The sequence below is a fragment of the Pagrus major genome, chromosome 4, assembly GCF_040436345.1.
Source record: "Pagrus major chromosome 4, Pma_NU_1.0".
In the NCBI taxonomy this organism is placed as follows: domain Eukaryota; kingdom Metazoa; phylum Chordata; class Actinopteri; order Spariformes; family Sparidae; genus Pagrus; species Pagrus major.
Genome location: NC_133218.1, coordinates 35,071,652 through 35,092,648, shown reverse-complemented (window position 1 = coordinate 35,092,648; position 20,997 = coordinate 35,071,652). Strand labels below are relative to the sequence as shown.

At 43.5% G+C, this 20,997-nt stretch overlaps 1 protein-coding gene across 2 annotated transcripts in view; it reads left to right on the top strand.

Moving 5' to 3' along the window:
• LOC140995134 (BTB/POZ domain-containing protein kctd15) overlaps window positions 1-20,997 on the top strand; it is a 28,547-nt gene that overhangs the window by 6,222 nt on the left and 1,328 nt on the right. For both annotated transcript variants that reach the window (XM_073465068.1, XM_073465067.1), the window contains exons 3-4: window positions 6,411-6,555; window positions 12,839-13,144. In XM_073465068.1, the coding sequence (XP_073321169.1) occupies window positions 6,411-6,555; window positions 12,839-13,144 (451 nt within the window). The remainder of the gene's footprint in view (window positions 1-6,410; window positions 6,556-12,838; window positions 13,145-20,997) is intronic.

The following is a 20,997-nucleotide window of genomic DNA, read 5'->3' as shown; positions in this document are numbered from 1 at the left end:
AGGCTTTTTTTTTTTTTTTAATCTCTTTTCACATGATGGTTGTGTCTGAAAAAAAATCAGCTGCTGTCAAGCTGGACACATGTTTTAACTGCTGATTTGAGTGGTTGGTTTTTGTGTGCAGTTTACACGCAGCGCCCCTTTTTTTTTCGCTTTTCTTTTTTACATTTTTTTTTTTTTTCGCCTCTAGATCAGGGTGCTGCTAGAAATCCTCGGAGGGGGAAACAATGACGTAAAAGTACCGGATGGCTGTCATCAAGGCAGATGTAGGGCAGCTTCAAATCTGATTAAAACCCAGCTCATTGGCGTGTTACATATTGATTTTCTTTGACTATTTTAGAACCAGCATTTACCACCATCACATCCTCTTTATGTCATCAAATACAGGAGCTATTACCAAGATACTTGTATTATAATACAAGTTTTTCAAATGGCTTATGTCGCAGTCAAACTTTGACACGTCAACCCCTTAAAAGTGTGACTTTCTATCCACTGAATATTTGGAAACGAACTCCTGCTCCTCTCAAGCTTCTGAAAAAGGTTGTTTTTTTTATATATTTGATGCACTTCCATTGCAACATTTAGTCATGATGATTCAGATTGTGTAAGAGCTGTTGGTAATCCACCCTCCCACTTAATTCACGTTTTTAGCTCCATCCACAAACAAGGTGACACCACCAGAGGTTAAGTTCAAAAATAAACTCTGCTCTCTGCTCGTTTCCACTGCACGGATTTCACCCCCTTTTTTAAAAAAAAACGATGGGGTGTTTTAGGCAGCTCGCGTGCGTCATTCATTACATTATACAGTCTTCGATTGTGCGTCAGCTGACAGAGTCCCATGTGGGCCAAGGTAAACATTCACCAGGTTGTTAGAAAATCTGCCAAATTGGCTTACAGGAAACAATCCACATAATCCCCCTGGTAATAAAGTCTTGATATTCATGGAGTCCGCTGACAGGAAATCCCTGACAACTCTGCTTTTATTCCTGACTCCAACATGTCATGAGAAAAATAAAGCTCATCCCAGACAAGGGTTTAAGATTGTTTTTGTTTTTTTGCCCACTGTTTTCGGCGTGACATTGGGTTTATCCAGGGGCCGCAAGACAAGGAGGGTTTTAATCAAATGTGCTAATGTGATTCCGGATTTTGAGGTTTTTTGAAGCTGCAATCAAAATAGTTTGGAGATTTTCAATTTTGCTTTTAAAGCTTGTCAGGACTATTTTTGATTTTAATTTAGATTTTTGTGAGGTGTGTGTGTGTGTGTGTCTTGTTATTGTGCATCTTTATTTTATTTTTTTAATGCTCTGGTGCAGCTTCACACTTTACAAAGAGGTAATTCATGAGGGGAGACACACAGGGCACCAAGCAAAGGGAGCACAGAGTCATGTCAGAGCACCCAAGCAGTGTTTTTACAGTGAGAGTAAAGACCGGATACCAGTGTGAGTGTTGGTCGGAGAGCTCTTTCCTCCCTCTCTCTCTCTCTCTCTCTCAGTCTCTCTCTCTCCCCCTCTTTCACACATGCTCCCTTGCTCTCTCTCTCTCTCTCTCTCTCTCTCTCTCTCCCTCTCTCTGGGTCTCTTTCTGTGTCTTTCTCATTCTGGATCAAACACACAAACACACACACACACACACACACACACACACACACATGCATACACTCACTGTTTCTCTCTCTCAGCCTCCTCAGTGTACAGTTGGCCTCGGGGCTCCACTTTCCACTGGAGCCAGTGGAAGGAGGGGCCCTTTTGTGTGAATTAGGATAATGGCTGACAGCAGAAAGCAAAACAATTACACTGGCAAAGCCTTGCAGGACGCTTTTTTTTTTTTTTTTTTTTTTGGCCATGTCCGGTCAAGCAGGGCACGGTGGCAGAGCTAAAAAAAAAATGTAACAAAAAAAACCCGTGACGACTAAAAAAGAGCAGGGTTAAAGAGTTTAAAGTTGATGATTACTTTTAATAGATTGGCCCCTAAATAATGTAGCGTGCCAAGAGAAAGTTAGTCTAGTAACTAATGTGCGGTTATTCATCTTCTTCTGTGCGGCCCATATTAAGGGACAGGGGTCATGAAACATTGATGCGCACTCTGTGTAGCTCTCAGAGAGGACAGTCTGAGCAGTCACTTGAACAGAAGCTGAGGAAATTAGGGGAAATGTTCCAGAGACAAGGAAACTATTTTGAAAGGACCACTGGACATTTTTCTCTTTGAAGACGAGTCGTCTGCGTCCAGAGACGATAGATGTGCACTGGCTTCGTGCTCCTTTTCTGAAAGCTTCCTTTTTCTATCCTTTCATAGCAAACCATAGATACGTATCAGATTGTTATATTTCCTCTTATTTTTTTCCTCTATTTTCATTCTTTGGCCTCTTGGCTGTTCTAAACACAGCCTCGAGAGCTTGTTAAAGAGGCTCTATGGCACCAACACACTGCTATGATCTAAAGCTAAATTTGCTGTTTGATAAGAATTTTAGTTTAACTCACTTAACATGAAATAATAATGAGAATTAAATGTTGCCCCTTGCGCAGAAACAGTCAAGTTATGTAGCTCCAAAATAACAGATGAAAAGATTTGGTGAGCTGCAGATGCAAACTGTAACTGCTAGCAAAACATATTGTGAGTGTAAGAGTGGGGCTGTTTGGTTAAAGCATTAATACGGGGACTTTATCAATGTATGTGCAGTTCACATCATGGAGCCATGTAGGCAAATACTGGAAAACACAGAGTATATCTGAAGAAATGTATTTCCAGAGACCCATGTAAGGAGAGATGAAATATAGAAATGTGTAAAGACATTGTAAAATTATTTTTCTTCTCTTGAAACTTTCCTCACACACTCTTTGGGAGAGCTTTTCTTGTGAACCAACAGTTTATATGCAGCATCTTTTAGCCGGCACAACAGCGATCATGTTTTTATTAACTTCAGACACACAGATCCCTGAACGTCTCGGTTTCACCGCGTCTTCACGTTCATCAGGCGTCCATTAGTGCTCAAGTTTTCCCAGATAGCATCTTCTGCATCCTGTGGAATCAGTGCTACCTGCGCTGCCTTCCTCCTTCCTCCTCCTCCTCCTCCTCCTCCTCCTCCTCTTGCAGACGCGTCTTCTGGCAGCTCGGAGCCGCTGGCCCGGCTGTAGCTGCTGCAGCGAGCATCCTGCCAGATATTGCCCACCTACTGCCCCGCTGCCTGCCCTCACTTGGCACCGCTGGGGTGGGAGATCTGAGCTGTTCCTGTCCTTGATAACCTCCCACACCCACCACCTCCCTCCCTCCCTCTCCCTCTCCCTGACTCTCTCTCTCTCTCTGTCTTTCTATCCAGCTCTGTCATAGCCTTTTTTTTTCTCCCACTCTCTCCATTTCTCTCTGTCGTCCTCTCATTTGTTTCTCTCTCTTTCCCTCTTCACTTCCGCTGTATTTTTATCTTTGCCTTTCCCTGTCAAACTCCTTGTCTTTTGGCCTTTTCTGTTTATGTATGTTCTCTCTTAATTTATCTATGCACACTTCCCCCCCAACACACACACATCCTTTTCTCTCTCCCTACCTGTTTAAAACACCCTCCCTCCCTCCCTCCAATTCAGGGATTTAACAGAAAGGGAAAAAATGAGTAGACCAACAGAGAAAGAGAGAGAGAGAGAGTGAAGGGAGTAGAAGAGAGGGAAAGAAAAAGAAAAACAGGCAGCATTTTAATTGCTTTTTAAAAAAGTGGAGATGAAAAACAGAGTTAGCCTGGAGGGGTATGGTGAAATTCTAGCTGGAAGAATTGCAAGACCATATGAGAAAGGAACACCTCGGGCAAAACAGGGAGATGAGTATTGGTTTTTTATAAAGCATTTTGCATCGATTTCCAGAGAGAAAGCGAGCAGGGGAAAGAAGGATGGAGACAGAGAGAGAGAGAAAGAAAGAAAGAAAGAGAGAGTGAAAGAGAGAAGGGATGGCAGGAGGGGAGAGAGGAGAGAGGGAGGGAGGGAGGGAGGGAGGGAGAACCATCTTTGCTCTGCTTCTTCACACAGTCAAGTCAAAGAAAAAGAAACAGGGTGAATTTGACATGATAGCTCCGGCGCGTTGAGCCGACACATCGGGGTCAGGAGATACCTGATACGACCGTTTAAAACCAGCTCACACACTTTTTTTTTTTTTACAAAGCAGCGGATTTTTTTATGTAAATTCAGTCAAATGAGTGTGTGAGTGAAGCCAGCCCTGCTGTTTGTTCATTGACATTCCCACTGCGGCTCCCTCACACTGTCTTGTAATAGAGTTTGACAATGCCAGCGCTCAGGCAGTGCTCGTTGCATATGTGTGTGTGTGTGTGTGTGTGTGTGTGTGTGTGTGTGTGTGTGTGTGTGTACTGGTCGGCGCGTTTTGCAAAATAGGTTTTACGATTTTCTTTGTCATACAACTTTGTCAGCCGACCTAGAAGCTGTTACTGTGATTAAAGAGCTGATTGCATCAAAATGATGATAATAACGGCAACGCAGCGCGCTGCCAAGAGCTGTTTCTCACAGAGACGATGGAAATGTGCAGAGGAACCGTTAAGGAGGGTTACGTGCAACAGATTTCTTGTGTAAATCACTACGACTTATTTACACAGCCCAGGCATTCCAGGTTTCTCTGCTGAGGGAATGAGTCAGAAAATTAAAGCACATTTTTTTGCACTTCAGAGTTACAAAATTATAAGCTTTGGGGGTACAAAAGTTTTACAAACACTTCAACAAACTGCATTTTCTCAAATTTCAGAGATGCTAAAAAAAAAGAAAAATTCTGAATTATTGAAAAGGGATTTTGTTTTTTTGCATATGGGAGTGAACAAACAGATCGAGTGGAGGAGCCCAGATGAGATTATTAGACCAGCAAAGAGAGAGAGAGGGACCTGCAGGTAAGAGGCAGGGAGAAGACACACAAAAGACAAGGGGAAATGAATATCTGTCCAAGCGTATCTCGAGGCATGGCGCCAACATGGTGTGATGAAAGTTTAAAGATAACAGCAATTTCCACTCTTTGCCTTGATGAGCCCCTGTAGTCAACTTGGAACGAAGCCCCTTAATCTTTCTGTGCACCAGTGGAAGGGTTAACTGTGGGTCGCTATAGGCAGCAACAAGTGTCTGATTATTACACTGAGTTGTTGTAAAAGCATAACGGCACACATCTAATTACTGTTTTTTAATTAATGATTGTGTTTCTTAATAGGAAAGCATTATTGATGTAATTTGCTGTGATGTTATTTTCTCTTTTAGATGTTTCTTCAATATTTGCTTTGCCTTTTTAAATATGAAACCAAAGAACCAAAGTGCAAATGCAACTTATTTTCTGTGATGTGGAGCCATGTGACATTTTCTTGAACTGATCTATGACAACAAAGGCAAATGTGTTTAGCTCATTTTTAGTAATTTGGTCCATAGAATTATGGATTGCTACAGATTAGATAGGAACTCAGAAACGTGACGTTTTGAACTGACAATGCAAGAGTCGTTAAAGGTGGATTATGTAGTTTTGGGGAAGAAATTTCAATCAGAAGAGAAAAACCTTCATTGGCTTATTTTTTTTTTTATGTCTGAACCAACTAAATAAACAAACTCTCTTTGTTTTCATGACTGAATAAACTGAATAAACAAACATGATTTCATACTGTTTTTACTTTTGTTTACATGTGGCGGACCCTGCCACCTTTCAAGCTTCAAACAGTGTTCTGGGGACCTTATTTTTTTTCCTCTGAGAACAGCTTGTTTATTCAGTTATGGAAAAAATAAATATTTCTGAGTTAGTATTATTACCTCATTGTTATTGTTAATGTTAAAATTCTGAGTTTGGATTTCTTCTCCAAAACAACATAGTGTCTCTTTGATTTCTCTTCATCATCATTCATCATCGTCACTGTATCGTCAGAATTATTAAACAAAAATACAGAGCATGTGATAAATATCTTTACATGTTATAATAATGGCATACAGTAGGGCTGCAGCTGTCCGAAGTCCTCTTACATTTATATAAAAAAGTCAAACTGTAAAAGTGAAATATTTTGTCCAGAGGTCCTCGGCACATTATTAGTATGTGGAACTCCTACCTCTGTTTCATTTCCACCCTCTGACAGATGGAATAATAGAGCTGTAATGCTACATTCATGCCATTAATTTCTGTAAGTACAAGCAGCGAGCGTGTGTGTTGTTATAATCTCTCTGCAGAAGGGACACTTCAAACAAGTCTGGAATGGAGGAACTGTGCCTTAAGCCCCTTGTTTCAACCTGGGATGCTAATGCATTTCAAGCTTAGTGCTAATAAAATTGAAAAATAAATGGAGGGTAATTGTTTCATGCATTTGAAGGGAGCTGGCTCATTCCATTATGTGTGTGTGTTTGTGTGTGCGGCTGCCTGTGTGTGCGCGCGTGTGTTTGTGTGTGTGCGTGTGTGTGTGTTTCAATTTTCAGAATCAGTCGTCTGTTCAATGGCACAGAGCCCATCGTGTTGGACAGCTTGAAGCAGCACTACTTCATAGATCGGGACGGCGAGATATTCCGCTACATTCTCAGTTTCCTCAGGACCAGCAAATTGCTCCTTCCAGATGACTTCAAGGTACATATCTGCACCACAACATACTGTATTGTGTGTACTCGACTGCACCATCAGCTCGAACAACATAAAAAAAAAAAATCTCGAGTATGTTCAGCCATCTGCCCAGACACGCTGTAGTATTGTGTTAAACTCCTGATTTTTTCTCCAGATGATGCACCAATGTGTGAATGTGTTTGTATCTATTAATGTTAACCTGCCCTCTCAGGGGTTGCATGTTTTCAAAATAGACCTGATACCACAACAGAGCCGCCAGTTGTGTTTTCACAATGCCAATGTAGACTCATCCTCCTTTCCATTCAACACATTAATTACCTGTAGTATAAGCATAAGCAGTAATTAGGAAACTTGGGGGGGAACAAAGACAAATATGGAACAGACTCAGCTGGAGTTTACAGCGGTGGAGAGGTAAAAAATGCTAACTGGCTAACTGGAGCATGGCCCGGCGATGTGTGTGTCTGCCAAAGCCCTGAGCTGTTGTTTTTCACTCAGAGTGGTTTCTATAGAGGTGAGCCCAGGTGAAATAGCCCTGCACACCCCTCTGTCCCCCCCCCACACACACACACACACACACTCTGATGACCGACTCCCACACAGACAGGAAGTCTCACTGACAGTCAGGGACCCACAGGATGTTGGTGCAGTTTGATATAATACCAATATGCTTCTGTAGCCATGTGAACATGCATCTGTGCGCACTCACTTTGTGGACCATTGAATCCGCTTCGGTCCATATTAGATTACCGAGGCTGCACACACCTGGCTCCTGTTCTAGCGTCTGCATGAGAGAATCCTCTTCGTTTTGATATAAGTGAACATGCACTTGTTTCATGCATCTGAAGGGAGGGAATATCGTTGTGTTGACTTGATATCAAATAATGATTTACACACACTAAGGTGTACATGGTTGTTGATTTCCCATCCAAACAGGGTAATTTTTAGGGTGACAAATTGTATTTTTTGATATGAGCAGTGTAAGTTTATGGTAAGAGTAAAATCGTAATATTTAAAGCAGGCAGCTGTTATGATTGATATCAATGATAAATGATATGGAGAACATGTTGCTTATCCATCAGACAGTTATTGTACTAGGTTCACCGGCTTGTTAATGTCTGTCTGCCGTTTGGTTTGGGGGCAGGTAGCATCAATAAAAATTTGGTAAAAGTAAACATATTGTGTTAAAAATATTACTTTGGTTAGTGAAAGTCAGCCATACGAATAGTACTTCAGTAAAAGTATCTGATATCAAATGTACTTGAGTATAAAAAGCAATTTTCTTGTACTTAAGTATCAAAAATACAAGTAAATTATACATATATTTACATGTGTGTATATATAGTCTAGTAATGGATGACTGATTATCTGATACTCAACATTGTTTTGGTTATCAGAATCAATGTTTTGTTTTTTTTATCCGATTTCCGACAAAATAATTTAGTTTAAAAATGCCCCACTGTTGCTCTGATGCAGCATGCATCCTGCAAAGTAACTTGTAACTAAAGTTATCAAATAAATGTTACGGAGTAAACAAAACTACAATAGTACAATAATAGTACAATAGCAAATGCGCTTAGCTACATTCCATCACTGGGGAGTATTCAGTTGGCCGAGCATTGTTTTATACTGAAAATCGCTGCCTTCTGCTGAGGTCGATGAGAGCGGTGAAAGGGAACGAAACAGGAGATTTTGCGGGCTGTAAAAACAAAACAATGAGCTGAAAGACATTAAAATACTAGAGCGCTGCACATTACACGTATTAAAGATATAATATGCAACATTTCTGCGTTGAAATTGTCAAACCCAGAGAAATACGTAATTTTTAAGGCAGTGGTGCGCTTAATGTTGTCATAAACATAACCTAAAATAAAACAATGTCTTCCATGAACGAGTCACGTAGACAGATTTTCATCAGCAATGGTGGTTGTTTAACGCGATAGACTCACTCCCATGATCCAGTGCTCGTCACGTCTTTTGTTTTTGTTTTGATTGACACAGGCACAGTGTGTCATTTCTGCTGCTAGAGGTCTGAGTTAATCTATTGTTGATATTAAAATATTCATCAGTGCACCTTTAAAACCAAATTTATGGCAACACTATTAAGCCAGTCTCACTCCAAAAGTAGTCACACATCCACATGTGGCTTTGTCAGAATTATTATATATTCAGCCTACAGCTCCTTCCTGTTCAAGGTTTTTATCCAGTGATACTGTTTCCTAGGTGTATTCTATTCTCCACTTCTACTCCACCTTAACTTGCGTGACCTTTCCACCGGGCTGGCGCTTGTTCATCATTCTCTTCAAGGGAACAAGGCGAGGCCAAGCCACACAGAGCCGAGGGGCAAACTCTCCGGGCCTCACGGATAGTCTGAACGAGAGCCAAACCTCAGACAACAGAACATGACATGAAAGCGCTGCATATTTTCTGCAAATGATGGCCTGACTCAGTAGCGATTAGTTTCTCCCTTCTTATTCATGCTTTTTCCCTCCCTTCCTGTGAAGTCTTGACAGTCCAATCAGGCACCACGGTTGAAGAGAACGCATCGGGCTTCATTGTTTCAACTCATTACGATCCCCTCGCATAAGCCCCGTGTTGATCTGCATACCTTTCAATTTGCGTGAAGCCGGGGAAAAAAAAAAATGCAAATAGTGCGAGGCGGAATTGAGCATGTCCTTATCTGAACACAATCAGGCTTGCCGTCGCCAGAGGGCTGGGTCTGTTCTGCTGCTGGCAGCCACGGCGCTGTGTGTTTTGCTAAATCAATGTGAAAGTCTGAGCAGAATAGGAAAAGAAATTTTTCAGCCTACATCAGTGGAACAAAATATTCACTATTAATATCCTCCCTCATCTCATTATTCAAAGTACGATTAATCACGAGAGTGTAAGCAATGCTCAGTCATATTGAGGCCATGGTTACAAACCGTTAAGAGTTAGTGGTTCATGCGTCGGTTTACTCAGGCTTCTGTATTGCACTTTAAATCAATAACGCTTTGTTTCTTTAGGTATCAATTGCTAAAAAGAGGAAAGAGCTAATGTTTTTTATTTTCTGTGGGTGCTGTGTATTAGACGAGAGTCGGCTGTTCGCCTCCACTTGTGTGGCTTTTCGTCCTGTTTTGTCCAAAACACACGGTAGGTCTTTATCAGTCCTCCGACTCCCTCATAGTGACAGTTTCCATCATTTTCTTCCTCTTCTTCTCTTTCCCTGCCTCCCTCTCCGTCTCTCCCTCCCTCTGTCCTTCCCTGAGATGTTGCCTTGCCGGTGGGCGATCAGGTCGGATCATTATTTTGAAGCTCAAACGGGCTGTCTGGACACAGGATTCGGGGATGAATTGTCTCGTAGAGCTGGCAGCAGTAGCAGCAGCTCCAGCAGCCAGGACAGAGCTGTTGGCCCTGTCTCCCTCTCATCCTCACCTCAGCGCTTAGGATTACTCTGTTGTTTTCTGCGCTGCTCAGGATGACTAAAGTGCCTCGCAGACAGACCCCTGTTAAAAACATATCCATCCATGGCTTCAGACCTGTGAAGGATGAGGAGCTACACTTTGATACAGAGAGCCGCCTGAAGGGGAGCGTCTCAGTATGAGTTTTGTCAGCTGCAGCAAGAGGGCCAGGAGAGAAAAAGACAGGGAGAAAGGGAGAGAAAAAGGGAAAAAAGGACCCACTCCCTCCCTCCCCACCTACTCTCGCATTCTGAAATCTTAAATATTAGACCGTCAGCCTAAGATGTGTTGCGTCAACGCTCGTCCAGATGGAGTTGTATTTGGGTGTCGTTCACACGCCTGAGATGAAGGCACAGCTTAGATGATGGGGTAAACCAGAGAGCGAGGCTTTTTCAAGGCTAAACAGTCTGAGAGAAGCAGCAGGGTTAATGAATATGCTGTTTGCTGCCATGCTCTGTTTCTAGGGGAACTGCCCATTGGTCCGACCTCCCATTGGTTCGACCTCCCGTTACTCCGACAAAATACCCACTGGTCCGACCTCCCATTGGTTCGACCTCCCGTTACTCCGACAAAATCAACCACAAGTCGGACCAATAGGAGGTCGAACCAATGGGTGGTCCCGTTAGTTCGACCTGTCATCCCTACTTTCTGACAAGCGCTTTCATTGCGAGCATGCGTCTCTCTCTCTCTGAGAGTTTGTTTTAACTCTGCTGTCCCAATGCTTTGGCAACATTGTATATCACAGTCGTGCCAATAAAGCAAATTGAAAGAGAGGGATAGAGAGAGAGAGAGAGAGAGAGAGAGAGAGCTCTCGGAAACGCACACACACACACACGGACGGAGCGGAGCCAGTTTCCTCTCGGTGCCGTTAACCGATTGTGCCAGATGCGCCAGAGCGCGCACCTCTGTGCCAGGCTCACGCTCTGTGGGGAGATTTGTGTTATTCATCTTAACAGAGATGCTGAACAGAGGGATTAACGCACACATTCACACAGGCTACACACACACGAGCTACCCACAGACACACAGCTGAGGGGCCGGAGAAATGCGCATCTGGTGGCGTGCTCAACCTGGTCAGTGCGTGCTCGTGCAAGTTGGCAGCTCTCAAATATCCGACCTGTCTGTTTAGATTACAGATGCATTAGTCCAGTTCGAACTAATGAGGACCTCCCATTAGTTCGAACTCTCATTACTCCGATTGTCGGAACAATGGGAGTTCGAACTAATGGGAGGTCGAACTAATGGGAGGTCGGACCAATGGGTGGTCGGACCAGTGCCATGGACCCGTTTCTAGACCCAGCAGTGGTCCGTGGAAGGGAAAGGGGAAAAACTCTTTTTAGATCAGGGCTCCCTGGCGGCTCCTGCACCCAACACCCACAGCCACCAATGATGCAGACTATATGGAACATATGTTGTTTCCGCAGCACAAACACACATCGGATCGGTTTTCAAGGGCGTTTAGACTGCGCCAAGATGAGCAACCTCTATCTGTAGCTATTCAATACGCAAACCAAATGCACAATCTGATCTGACAATGTCCACACACCAACGCAAACTATAGCCAGCAGCATCGTGTAAGAATAAACTTTGAAAGGCAGCGATGTCAAGTTCACAAACTAAGAATGGATTAAGCTGTCATTCTTTGTCATGTTGAAACACTAATCAGAACACAGATTTATTAATTACTAATTGTTTAGCAGAAAGATTTGCAGCATTTAGGTGTAACCTAATTAAATCTTGTTCTAATAGGAGCTTAACATCGGGCCACAAGCCTCATTAACATAAAACTCCCTCCATGTGAGGAATACATTAAAAAATCCTCCTTGGCTGATGATTGTCCTCATGTTCACTTGCACATATCTTTCCTTCACCTCCCGTCTGCCTCCAATCGCGAACCTCCGCCTCTCCGTATTTTCTATGGTAGCGGTGAATGATGGTGCCATCTGGTCTTGTGGGAAATTAGAGGCAAGAGCACAGGGGCAAATGGCCCCCAGCAAGCTTTGCCCAGGAGGGAGAGGCAGACAATCTGCTGCAGACTGTCTGCACACAGGAATGCACCATCCCACTTCACTGGAGCCCTACTGACGGCCTTTCTGGAGTCGGCTCACTGAGACATGCTAAAGGCTAGCGCGGCTCTGCCAAGAGCTACTGTGAAGGAGAGCTGCAGCATGGCTATGCTTTGTTTATTGAGTGTTGTCCTGCTGGTCGGAGGCCATCACCGATCTTGGTTTATTGTTCTTCTCTCCAGAAGATGTCTTAAGCTACGTGGTAACAAGTGAGATGTTAAACTGCTGTTTTCAAATGTGTGGCAATGAGAAATTCTTAATGTTAAAAGGACGAACAAAGGTCACCTTTTTACTTTTGTATTTTGTGGTATTTCTCTGATTCTTATCCAGATCAACTTACCAAGAGTGCAGGATTATAAATTTTAACTTTTATACTTCCAACTTTACAGGAGTCTCTTAGCACTCCTTACTTATGGTTTCTTATAATGGACAAGGACACTGTTGGTATCTGATACATGTATATAAACGTGTTTCCTGAAAATATTCAGAAATATTGCCAGACATTTTGAGCATTGGTCTCCAATGCATGCACCATTAGTTTTTACTACAGCAGAAAGGTCAAAGTGCAGAAGCAGCCAGAGCAGCACTCCTGGAGTAATTGGAGGTTAAGTGTCTTGCTCAAGGACACTTTGTCATTAGTTGCCATGGGGAAGCCATCAGGATTCGCTGTAAATACACCTTCTACTGTCATGTTAATATGACACAACACTGTATATGTGTGGGGTTTGGTCCCGATGACCTTGGTGAACTCCCTGCACTCATCTCCATGTTCTTCCTCCTGTATAGGACTTCCACCTGCTGTACGAGGAGGCGCGCTACTACCAGCTGACGCCCATGATCAAGGAGCTGGAGCGCTGGAAGCAGGAGCGCGAGCAACGACGGATGGCGCAGCCCTGCGACTGCCTCGTGGTTCGCGTCACGCCCGACCTGGGCGAGAGGATCGCCTTGAGCGGGGAGAAGGTGCTCATTGAGGAGATCTTCCCTGAGACCGGAGACGTTATGTGCAACTCAGTCAACGCCGGCTGGAACCAGGACCCAACACACGTCATCCGCTTTCCCCTCAATGGCTACTGCAGGCTCAACTCCGTCCAGGTAACACACCGGAAACACACTTCTGTTGGTTGTACTCTGAACCGGGACTATTCTGTTTGTCCTAATGGAAGTAATTCCATTTCCGTGGGTTGGTGTGGTGTTCATGTATGAGCCCGGGACAGATAATCTATCAGACTCCTTCTCCTTTTTGCACAAACTGATTTGGCAAATACAGAAGTAATAAAATTTTAAAAAGTCAAGAGGATATGCACTACAAATCAAACAGTCCCTACAATTATATTATAGTTAGTATAGTTGGAGAAGACGAGATAGGTACGAAGGCGCCAAGCCATGAAAAGTTTGATATTCTTGAAGTACTTTAAAACAAATGCAGTATTTAATATAACTTAAGTCATTTTTTAGGTCTCGATACATGCCGTACCAGATCCTGAGTTAATTTTGGGAATATTACAGAATTGTTATACTGTGATTGAAAGAGAAACATAAACTAAACAAAGATCTCTGAATTGAAAAAATGTTTTTAACTAAGTTGAAAATCTTGTTACAGGGCTCGAGGGAGCAACTATTTTGGTCGACCATGCACCCAAAAATCTGACAAGTGCAACAAAATATTTGTATTGATCGCAGTGGTGTGCCTGAAATGTAGTTGTTTATTTATTTTTTTAAAATGTGGTTCTCGCAATTTCTTATTGCATGCAATTTAAATTGAGAACAACACGTATTTGACACTTTATTCCTGTTTAGTATCATTAAAGGCTAGGTGCAACAGTGCAACCAATGTGAAAAGTTAGTTTCTGGAGCCCTGTTGTTAATCACATTTCCAATGGCGACGTATTTGCCACTAACACACACTGAACCAGTAAAACCAGACAATAAGATGTACATTAAATTCATAATATGTAGCCTATTTTTGTATTTATTAAAAACCTGGAAAGTATAACGCCACCCAAACAATTGAAAGCAAGCTATTAAGTCTACAAGATACTAAGAATACTAGGTGACTGCATTTTTAACATTAAGCTTCACGATGAAGGTTCAAAACCAGAGGCCGCATTGCGACACCCACAGCAACTAACAAAAAGTCCCAGGTTCTTTGCGATGGATTTCAGTATGAAGAAATGTGAACCTCTGGTGGAGCGGAAACATCTGGCTGTAACACAAAACAACTTCAAAGACACAACATGCAGCACAATAACTGCCAATAGATGAGTCGACGCGCTGTGAGTGAAAGAATACAAAGAAATTTTGACTGTTGACAAACCGGCGCTGTGGTAACTGCACGAGCTACAGACAGATAGCATCCAGGGAAGTTGATTACGGAGCTTATCTCAGTGGCCAAGGCCTCTGGTGAGTAGACACAATGCATGCAGCATTCTCCTGGCGCAAGAACAAAGTAACTTCGAGTAACACATTTTCTTGTTTCCTGATTAGAAACTGTGTTTTTCTACCATGAGGGTTTTAGCTAGGAAGCAAAATCTTTACTGCATCAAGATAATAATTCTCATTATTGCACATTTCTCCTCATCATTTCACAATGAAGCCCCTGTTGTCCAAACATGTAAGTTCTGCATCTGTTGGCACCACCATAGGTGTTTAATGGGATCAGTCCCGTCTTTTGAGGTTAACCGTAGGACGCAGAGGCACTTCACAATGAGTCAGTCAACATGATTTGTGGCCTTGTGTACACTCTGCATGTTGCCACAGTGGAGCCTTTCTTTAACCTTTATTTATCCAGCAAAGGATTTTGCTGAGCAGGCAAACCCACCCGTCAACACTTTCATACGCACTGAAACACCTGGCTGGCATCTCTACAGTGCAGCCGGCCGCTTTGATGTCCACTGCACAGCTCCACTGGTGTTACTGAGCCTCAGCATGTGCTGAAGGAGAGGACGCTGTCTCTTGTGATAGTCTGTGTCACCTCACAGATTTTATTTTTCAGGTCACCAGCCGGTACAAAAGGCTGATGTTGTGCTCTGTTTTTTCTTCATTGCCTATAAGCTAAAATTCCACCTCTAAGCTTTGCTGTGAGGCATTTGGCACCATTTATGGTCCTTTTTATGCTGCATTTTGCCACAGTGGAGATAATAGCATGTTGTCACTAACTGAGATAATAGCTACTCTGATGGAGCCACAGTCAGTTTGTCAAGAGATTACCAGAGGTAATAACAGGTGTACCGAGTGTGTGTAGGTTTTCATTCTGTCACAGCCTCCAAGTGGACTGTAGCAAGATGTGAAATCTGAGCCTGGGCTGCTTCATTGTAGTATGCGGCTGCTCTTTATCTTTGTATTGTACTCACACATACAGCGGATGAATATGGTATTGATATAATCTCAAATAGATTTTTTTGTAAACATGTTGTACAATTTTAAAACAGGCAGTCTGGGCTGAGGTGCATAATCATCCTTGTTGAAAGCAGAGTGTGAAGTGAAGCAGCAAGACGCTAAAAACAACTTCAGAAACTAGTTTTACAGTTTTGTTACCCGGAGAGGTCTGTGAGAGGGAGAACGGGGGAGAAACATAACAGCCTCACACCACAGGCTCCGTATAACACACTCCAGCGCCCGCAGCCATGAACAGGCCAACACGTAGAGGAGCCTTCCCCCCTCCAGCACCCAGAGGGAGCTTCTCCCAGGCAGGCTGGTGCACTCTAACACCTCCACCTCCCTGCTGCCAGTGCGAGAGACCACCTCCAGGGAGGAGAGCCGAGCAAAAAAGCGGGACAAAGCACGTGTGGACTGCGGCCATGTTTTCCTGCGAAACGATGAAGAAGAGGAATGGAGAAGGGGTGGGGGTGGGGGGGTGGGGGGGAATGATATGCATAATTTACGCTTTACTCCTTTTTAAGACACAGCTCCTTTTTTAAAAAGACTCCAATATAACACCGCTCAAGGCAATTGAAATACACGTATTGCATTTTTTAATACCATACTTACAATTTCTCAAACAGCCTAAACCGGTTTATACTTCTTTTATAGATTTTTAAATGACTTGCAATATAATTAATTGGCCGCATCAACTAACACAACATTTTCCCACTCTGTTTACCAGTGAGACTGGTTATGGAATGTGAGCACATCCGACTAACGTGGTCTGCAATGAGCTTTTATTGTTTAGGTTTTTTTTATCGAGCCGCTCCTCTGAAGGTGAGGTGAGCTTGAAATCCTCCTTTCAGACAACCTGAAGGAGGAGCTGGATCTTCGAGGCTTCCTGTAAGCGATGCTTCCCTTTTGTCTCGCAGCGCGGCGGCCTCTTCTCGGTTAAGGTGGCGTTCGTTGCGGCGTCGGGGCTTCTTTTTTTTATCTCACGCCCGGCCCCTTTAAGACACACGGATGCACGAAATTGTGTTTAAAAAAAAAAAAAATCAAAAGCGCAAACACACACACACATATGCAGGCACAGTAGAAGGGGGCCCGGCTCATTGAGTCGATGTAGATGAGGACACAAGGAGCAGATGGAGGTGTTTTTCGGTGTAAGAAGAGATTTTTCTAAACAGCTTACTCATTCTGTCCTCTCTCATTGTTGCGTGAAGGTATGAGAAGGTTAGGAAAATAATCCCTCGTCTTACCCGCCAGACAATGAGCCTCTGATCTGATTTCAGTCCTGGACCCCAACCCAGGGGAACGCACACACAACCACACCCTGCCCAGAGAGGAAGACCAAGGAGAGGGAGCAGAGAAGGCGGTGGTGGGGTGGGGTGAGGAGGGCAGATGTAGCGCTGTCTGGAACAGTTTTTATGAGGAGGTCCTGACAAGAAAGAGATGGATTTATGACAACTTGTAAATGTACGCTGTTTTCAATTTATTTTGGCGTCACTGCGTAGAGAATTCATTTTAGTCCCGAATGATTTTATCAAGGCTAAGGTATTGTCGCTGTCTTGCCCTGGGCTGGGAACTTGCTAGACCTTGTGATACGTTGGACACAATGAGATAACATGACATTTCTCAGTTTATACACTTTATTATTCAGTTTGTATTCACTTAAACATCCCTGAGGTCAGTATAATTGGTTATAAGTAATATTCAAAGGCTTTATTTTCAAGAGTATTAAATTCATGTTATGTTATTATGTCATCATCTATTTACAGTTTAGAAATATAGTGATACTGACTGTTTGTGTCAGTCCGTAGAGAGAAGGAAGAAAAGCCTAAGAGGCTTACAGTGTACGCTGCGAATTTAGCCCTTTCTTCAGTCCTCTCTCATGTGTATTCAAATGTGAGAGAGTGAGAATAAACAACTCCACCTTGGCGAGTGATTCTCCATGAAGTCATGAATGGAATTTAGGGAATAACGCAAACCACCTGCGCTGTGATGTAGATCCAGCGGAGAGAAAACCGAGCGCTGCAGAGGCACTTAACGGAGGGAAAACATTTAGCCAAAGAGCCACAGAGGTGTACACACACGTGTCCCAGAGCTGGAGCCGGGCCTGCTGCTCCATACATCACCGTGATGAAGCACTCAGATCAGACCAGAGCCAATCCGTCCTTCATCAATGTGACAGCGGAGGCAGTCGTAGAGAAGGGCCCCCTGTCCCCCCGCTGCCCAGGCGGGGGAACGCAACACGTCGCAACACTCTCTTACATGTCACACTGCCACTCCATCAATCCTGCGCTGGGCGGAGAGAGAGAAAGCACAGCTCATCAGAGCAGACAAGGCCACACAAACACCTCAGCTGTGCTCCTCAGTGGCAGAACAAGACATTAACACCGCTGTGGTTAGAGGTCTCTGTACTGCCTGTGTGGCTCAGTGGGTGGAGCACAGCGCCGGGCACTCGGGGCCCAACAGGCAGCAGATTAACCTGCGGCTCGGGGAGGATAAAGACCGCACGATGCTGCTGCCTGCTGACAGCTTCAGCAGTTGGCGCTAGAAAAATGTTTTTAAAATGTTTTTGTTGGATGCAGTATGGTTAGATCTTTCTGAAAGTGGCCCTGGAAACAGCCAGCGGGAGTTATGATACACCTGGAGGGAGAAGAGGATGAAGAGCAAGATTTAAGTTTGTGAACAGTTTCAATAAACAGAAGAAATAAACTTAAAAAAAAACAAAAAACTGAAATTATCAAAAAAATAAGAGTTTTGTCAAAGAAAGTTGAAGTTAGCCTGCTAACCAGCTAGCCTGTCCCGTCACGTAATACCACTCCGAGCTCCCAGTCCAGACGACCAGCTGCACGGCTAACTGAGCTAATTAGCTAACGGCAGCTACAGTTCGCATCAGTTAGCAGTTACTCGGGCGATATGCTGCCCCCCATTTGTTTGTGGCACATATTCAAGAGGTGGCCGATTCTAACACGTCGCACCTTTTTAATATAAGAAGGAATTTAAAATGAATAAGTGCTCATCATCATGTAATAATACAATCAGTTATATATTTGTCAAATGCAAATGTAACCAGCAGAAATAGTAAGAAGTATTCAGATCCTTTACTCAAGTAAAAGTATATTTTACTTCATATTATTGTAAAAGTGTGTTGCTTAAAATATCCAAAGAAAAAGTACTTATAATTCAGAATGAGTGTTATTTTAATGGATTATTATTACTGATGTATTACTATGTAAGTTGCATTTATTGTTTCCTGTTCTGTTCCCGGTGTAGCTCAGTGGGTTTTTACACTGCTGGGGTCACCTGAACTACATCAACTCTTAGGATTCTTACTACACAAAGACGCTTTAAATTAAAGCGTCCGTTTGTAATGTCGAGCTCAATCTCGTCAGCTCCCCAAACGCAGCTACTAGATAATGTGCTGCAAATGCTATAGGAATATATCACGCTGTCAAAGTGTTTTTGTCGCTTATGATTCCTGAAAAAAAAAAAAAAAAGAGGCTGGCAGATGGCTTTGAGAAATAGAAAGAGTTGGAGCTTCTCGAGCTGTTTTGTGCCAGATGCTAGCGATAAGCAGAGGATACGATGCGGGGACTGCAGTTAGCGCTCCGTGTCACATATTAAAGACTGTGCATAGTTAAACAAAAGCGACCCCCTGAGTGCAGCGCCCATCGCATGCTGCAGCGTGTGTCATACGTGTCAATCAACCCTGAGCCCCCGTGCCACGAGGAGCAAGTGTCTTCCAGCGCCTCCGGAGAGGTGTTGCGAGGGGTGTGTGTGTGCACTCCGGTGGCCATCAATATTACATTATGCTCCGGTTTCCAGCCCTGAGACTCCTCCACTTTGATTCCTGCTTCCATCTTGGCTGTGTTGGAAATATACGGTGCTGGGAGGTTGGAGCAGCGAGGCTGATATATCCCCTCTTGTTCCCCCACTGCGACCCCAGATTGAGTGGCAGCTCAGCGAGATGGTTACATACCGCATGGTATGTGTGTATGTTTTGGGGGCAGATCCCTGTGCAGCCAAGTCAACCATGTAACAGTGAGAATGGTTTATTATGTTTCAGATGAATGAGGATCACTGGGGATGAGGAGGGAGATGAAGAGATGAAGGGGGACGCTTTAATTCAGCTTTGTGCTTCGATCACACAGGCGGGAAAAGACGAAGAAGAAGCGCTAAAGTTCAGGGAGTAACTTTAGTGAGGTGTTGTGTGTCCTCAGTACTGTTGTTGTCTAATTTCCTGTGACATTCCTCACACATGATCACAGACAATACTGCCTGGGAAGGTCATCTCTAAGCCTAAAAGTAGTGTCTATTAAAAGCAAAAACGAACAGAAGAATGCTAATTAGCTATAATTGTGTTTCACAGAATTCATCATGCTTGGAGTGAAACTTTGACCAATCCCATTGCTCTTGTGCAACTTGCTGTTACAAGATTTTTTGCCATGGTTTCGCTCGAGTGAGGCGGGAAAGTAAGCAGAGAAATCTGCACAAGTACAACATAAGCTGGGATGTGAAAGCCTGCAGTCACAAGTATGTTGTGCTGAACTGAGCCACTAGGACATGTGTTAGCTTTTTAAGAGGGTACATTACTTTCTGTTGTCAGCTGGGATTGATTTCAGGACGTTGTCCTGTGGACATTGAAACCTTTTGCTTGGATACATCTTAATTATTTAATGTATTGTTTATCCCCCCGTGGCACTAATTTACTGTGTCAAACTGGATGTGAAGTGTTTTTTATGGCTTCTTATAGTCATTACAGTGTTCTTGAATCAGTTACAACTATCTATAATAATATCCTTAAGTCTTTTGTGTTGCCATGCATTAATGATAAAAGTGTTTTCAGACTATCTTTATTGATCAGGCCATTCTCCTCTGTGACCAAATTCATTGCCGAACATGACGGAGTCCCACATGCGTTAAGAGATGATGGGGAAAAATGCAATGTGATGCAATGATCAAAGAAGGCTATGTAATATCATTTCCATAATCGTTAGGCTCCTCCGTCGTCTGTCATGGATTTGGGAGTGTTTGATGCTTGGGCAGGTCTCTTAATTAGCCATCCTCACCATCAGCTGTCTGCCGCCCCTTCTGTCTCACAAATTACAGAGTTTGTCGTCGTCGTATGGCCGGAGGACTAAAAAGGAGGAGGGGGGTGGGGGTACATTTTGCAAGTGGTCCTTCTCTTACAAGCAGCACGTCGGCCCACATTTTAGTTTTAATCAGGAAATTGGGGGGTGGGTTTCAGGTCTGCTCAACAAGTTTGTGCGATAATATGTGAACTGTTATTTGCATTTTTAAGTTTGCATTCACACACACGGTCTCGCTGTGCGTTTGTGTGTGATTTATCTGCTCGTCTCTGTTGTGCTAATCCCCAGTCAGAGGAGGCTGCAGCCCTTTTCGACCTGGAGGCCTTAAACGCCCCACTTTAGCCATCCGATGGGGCCCTCGCTCCTGTAATTAGAGAGGTCATCCTTTCGCCATGAGTGCATGTGTCAGTGTGTTTGTGTGTGTGTATGGGAAGGCTGAAGAAACCGATCTTTTTAGCGCGAACGTCTCTGGCAGGAAGGGGCTAGCCC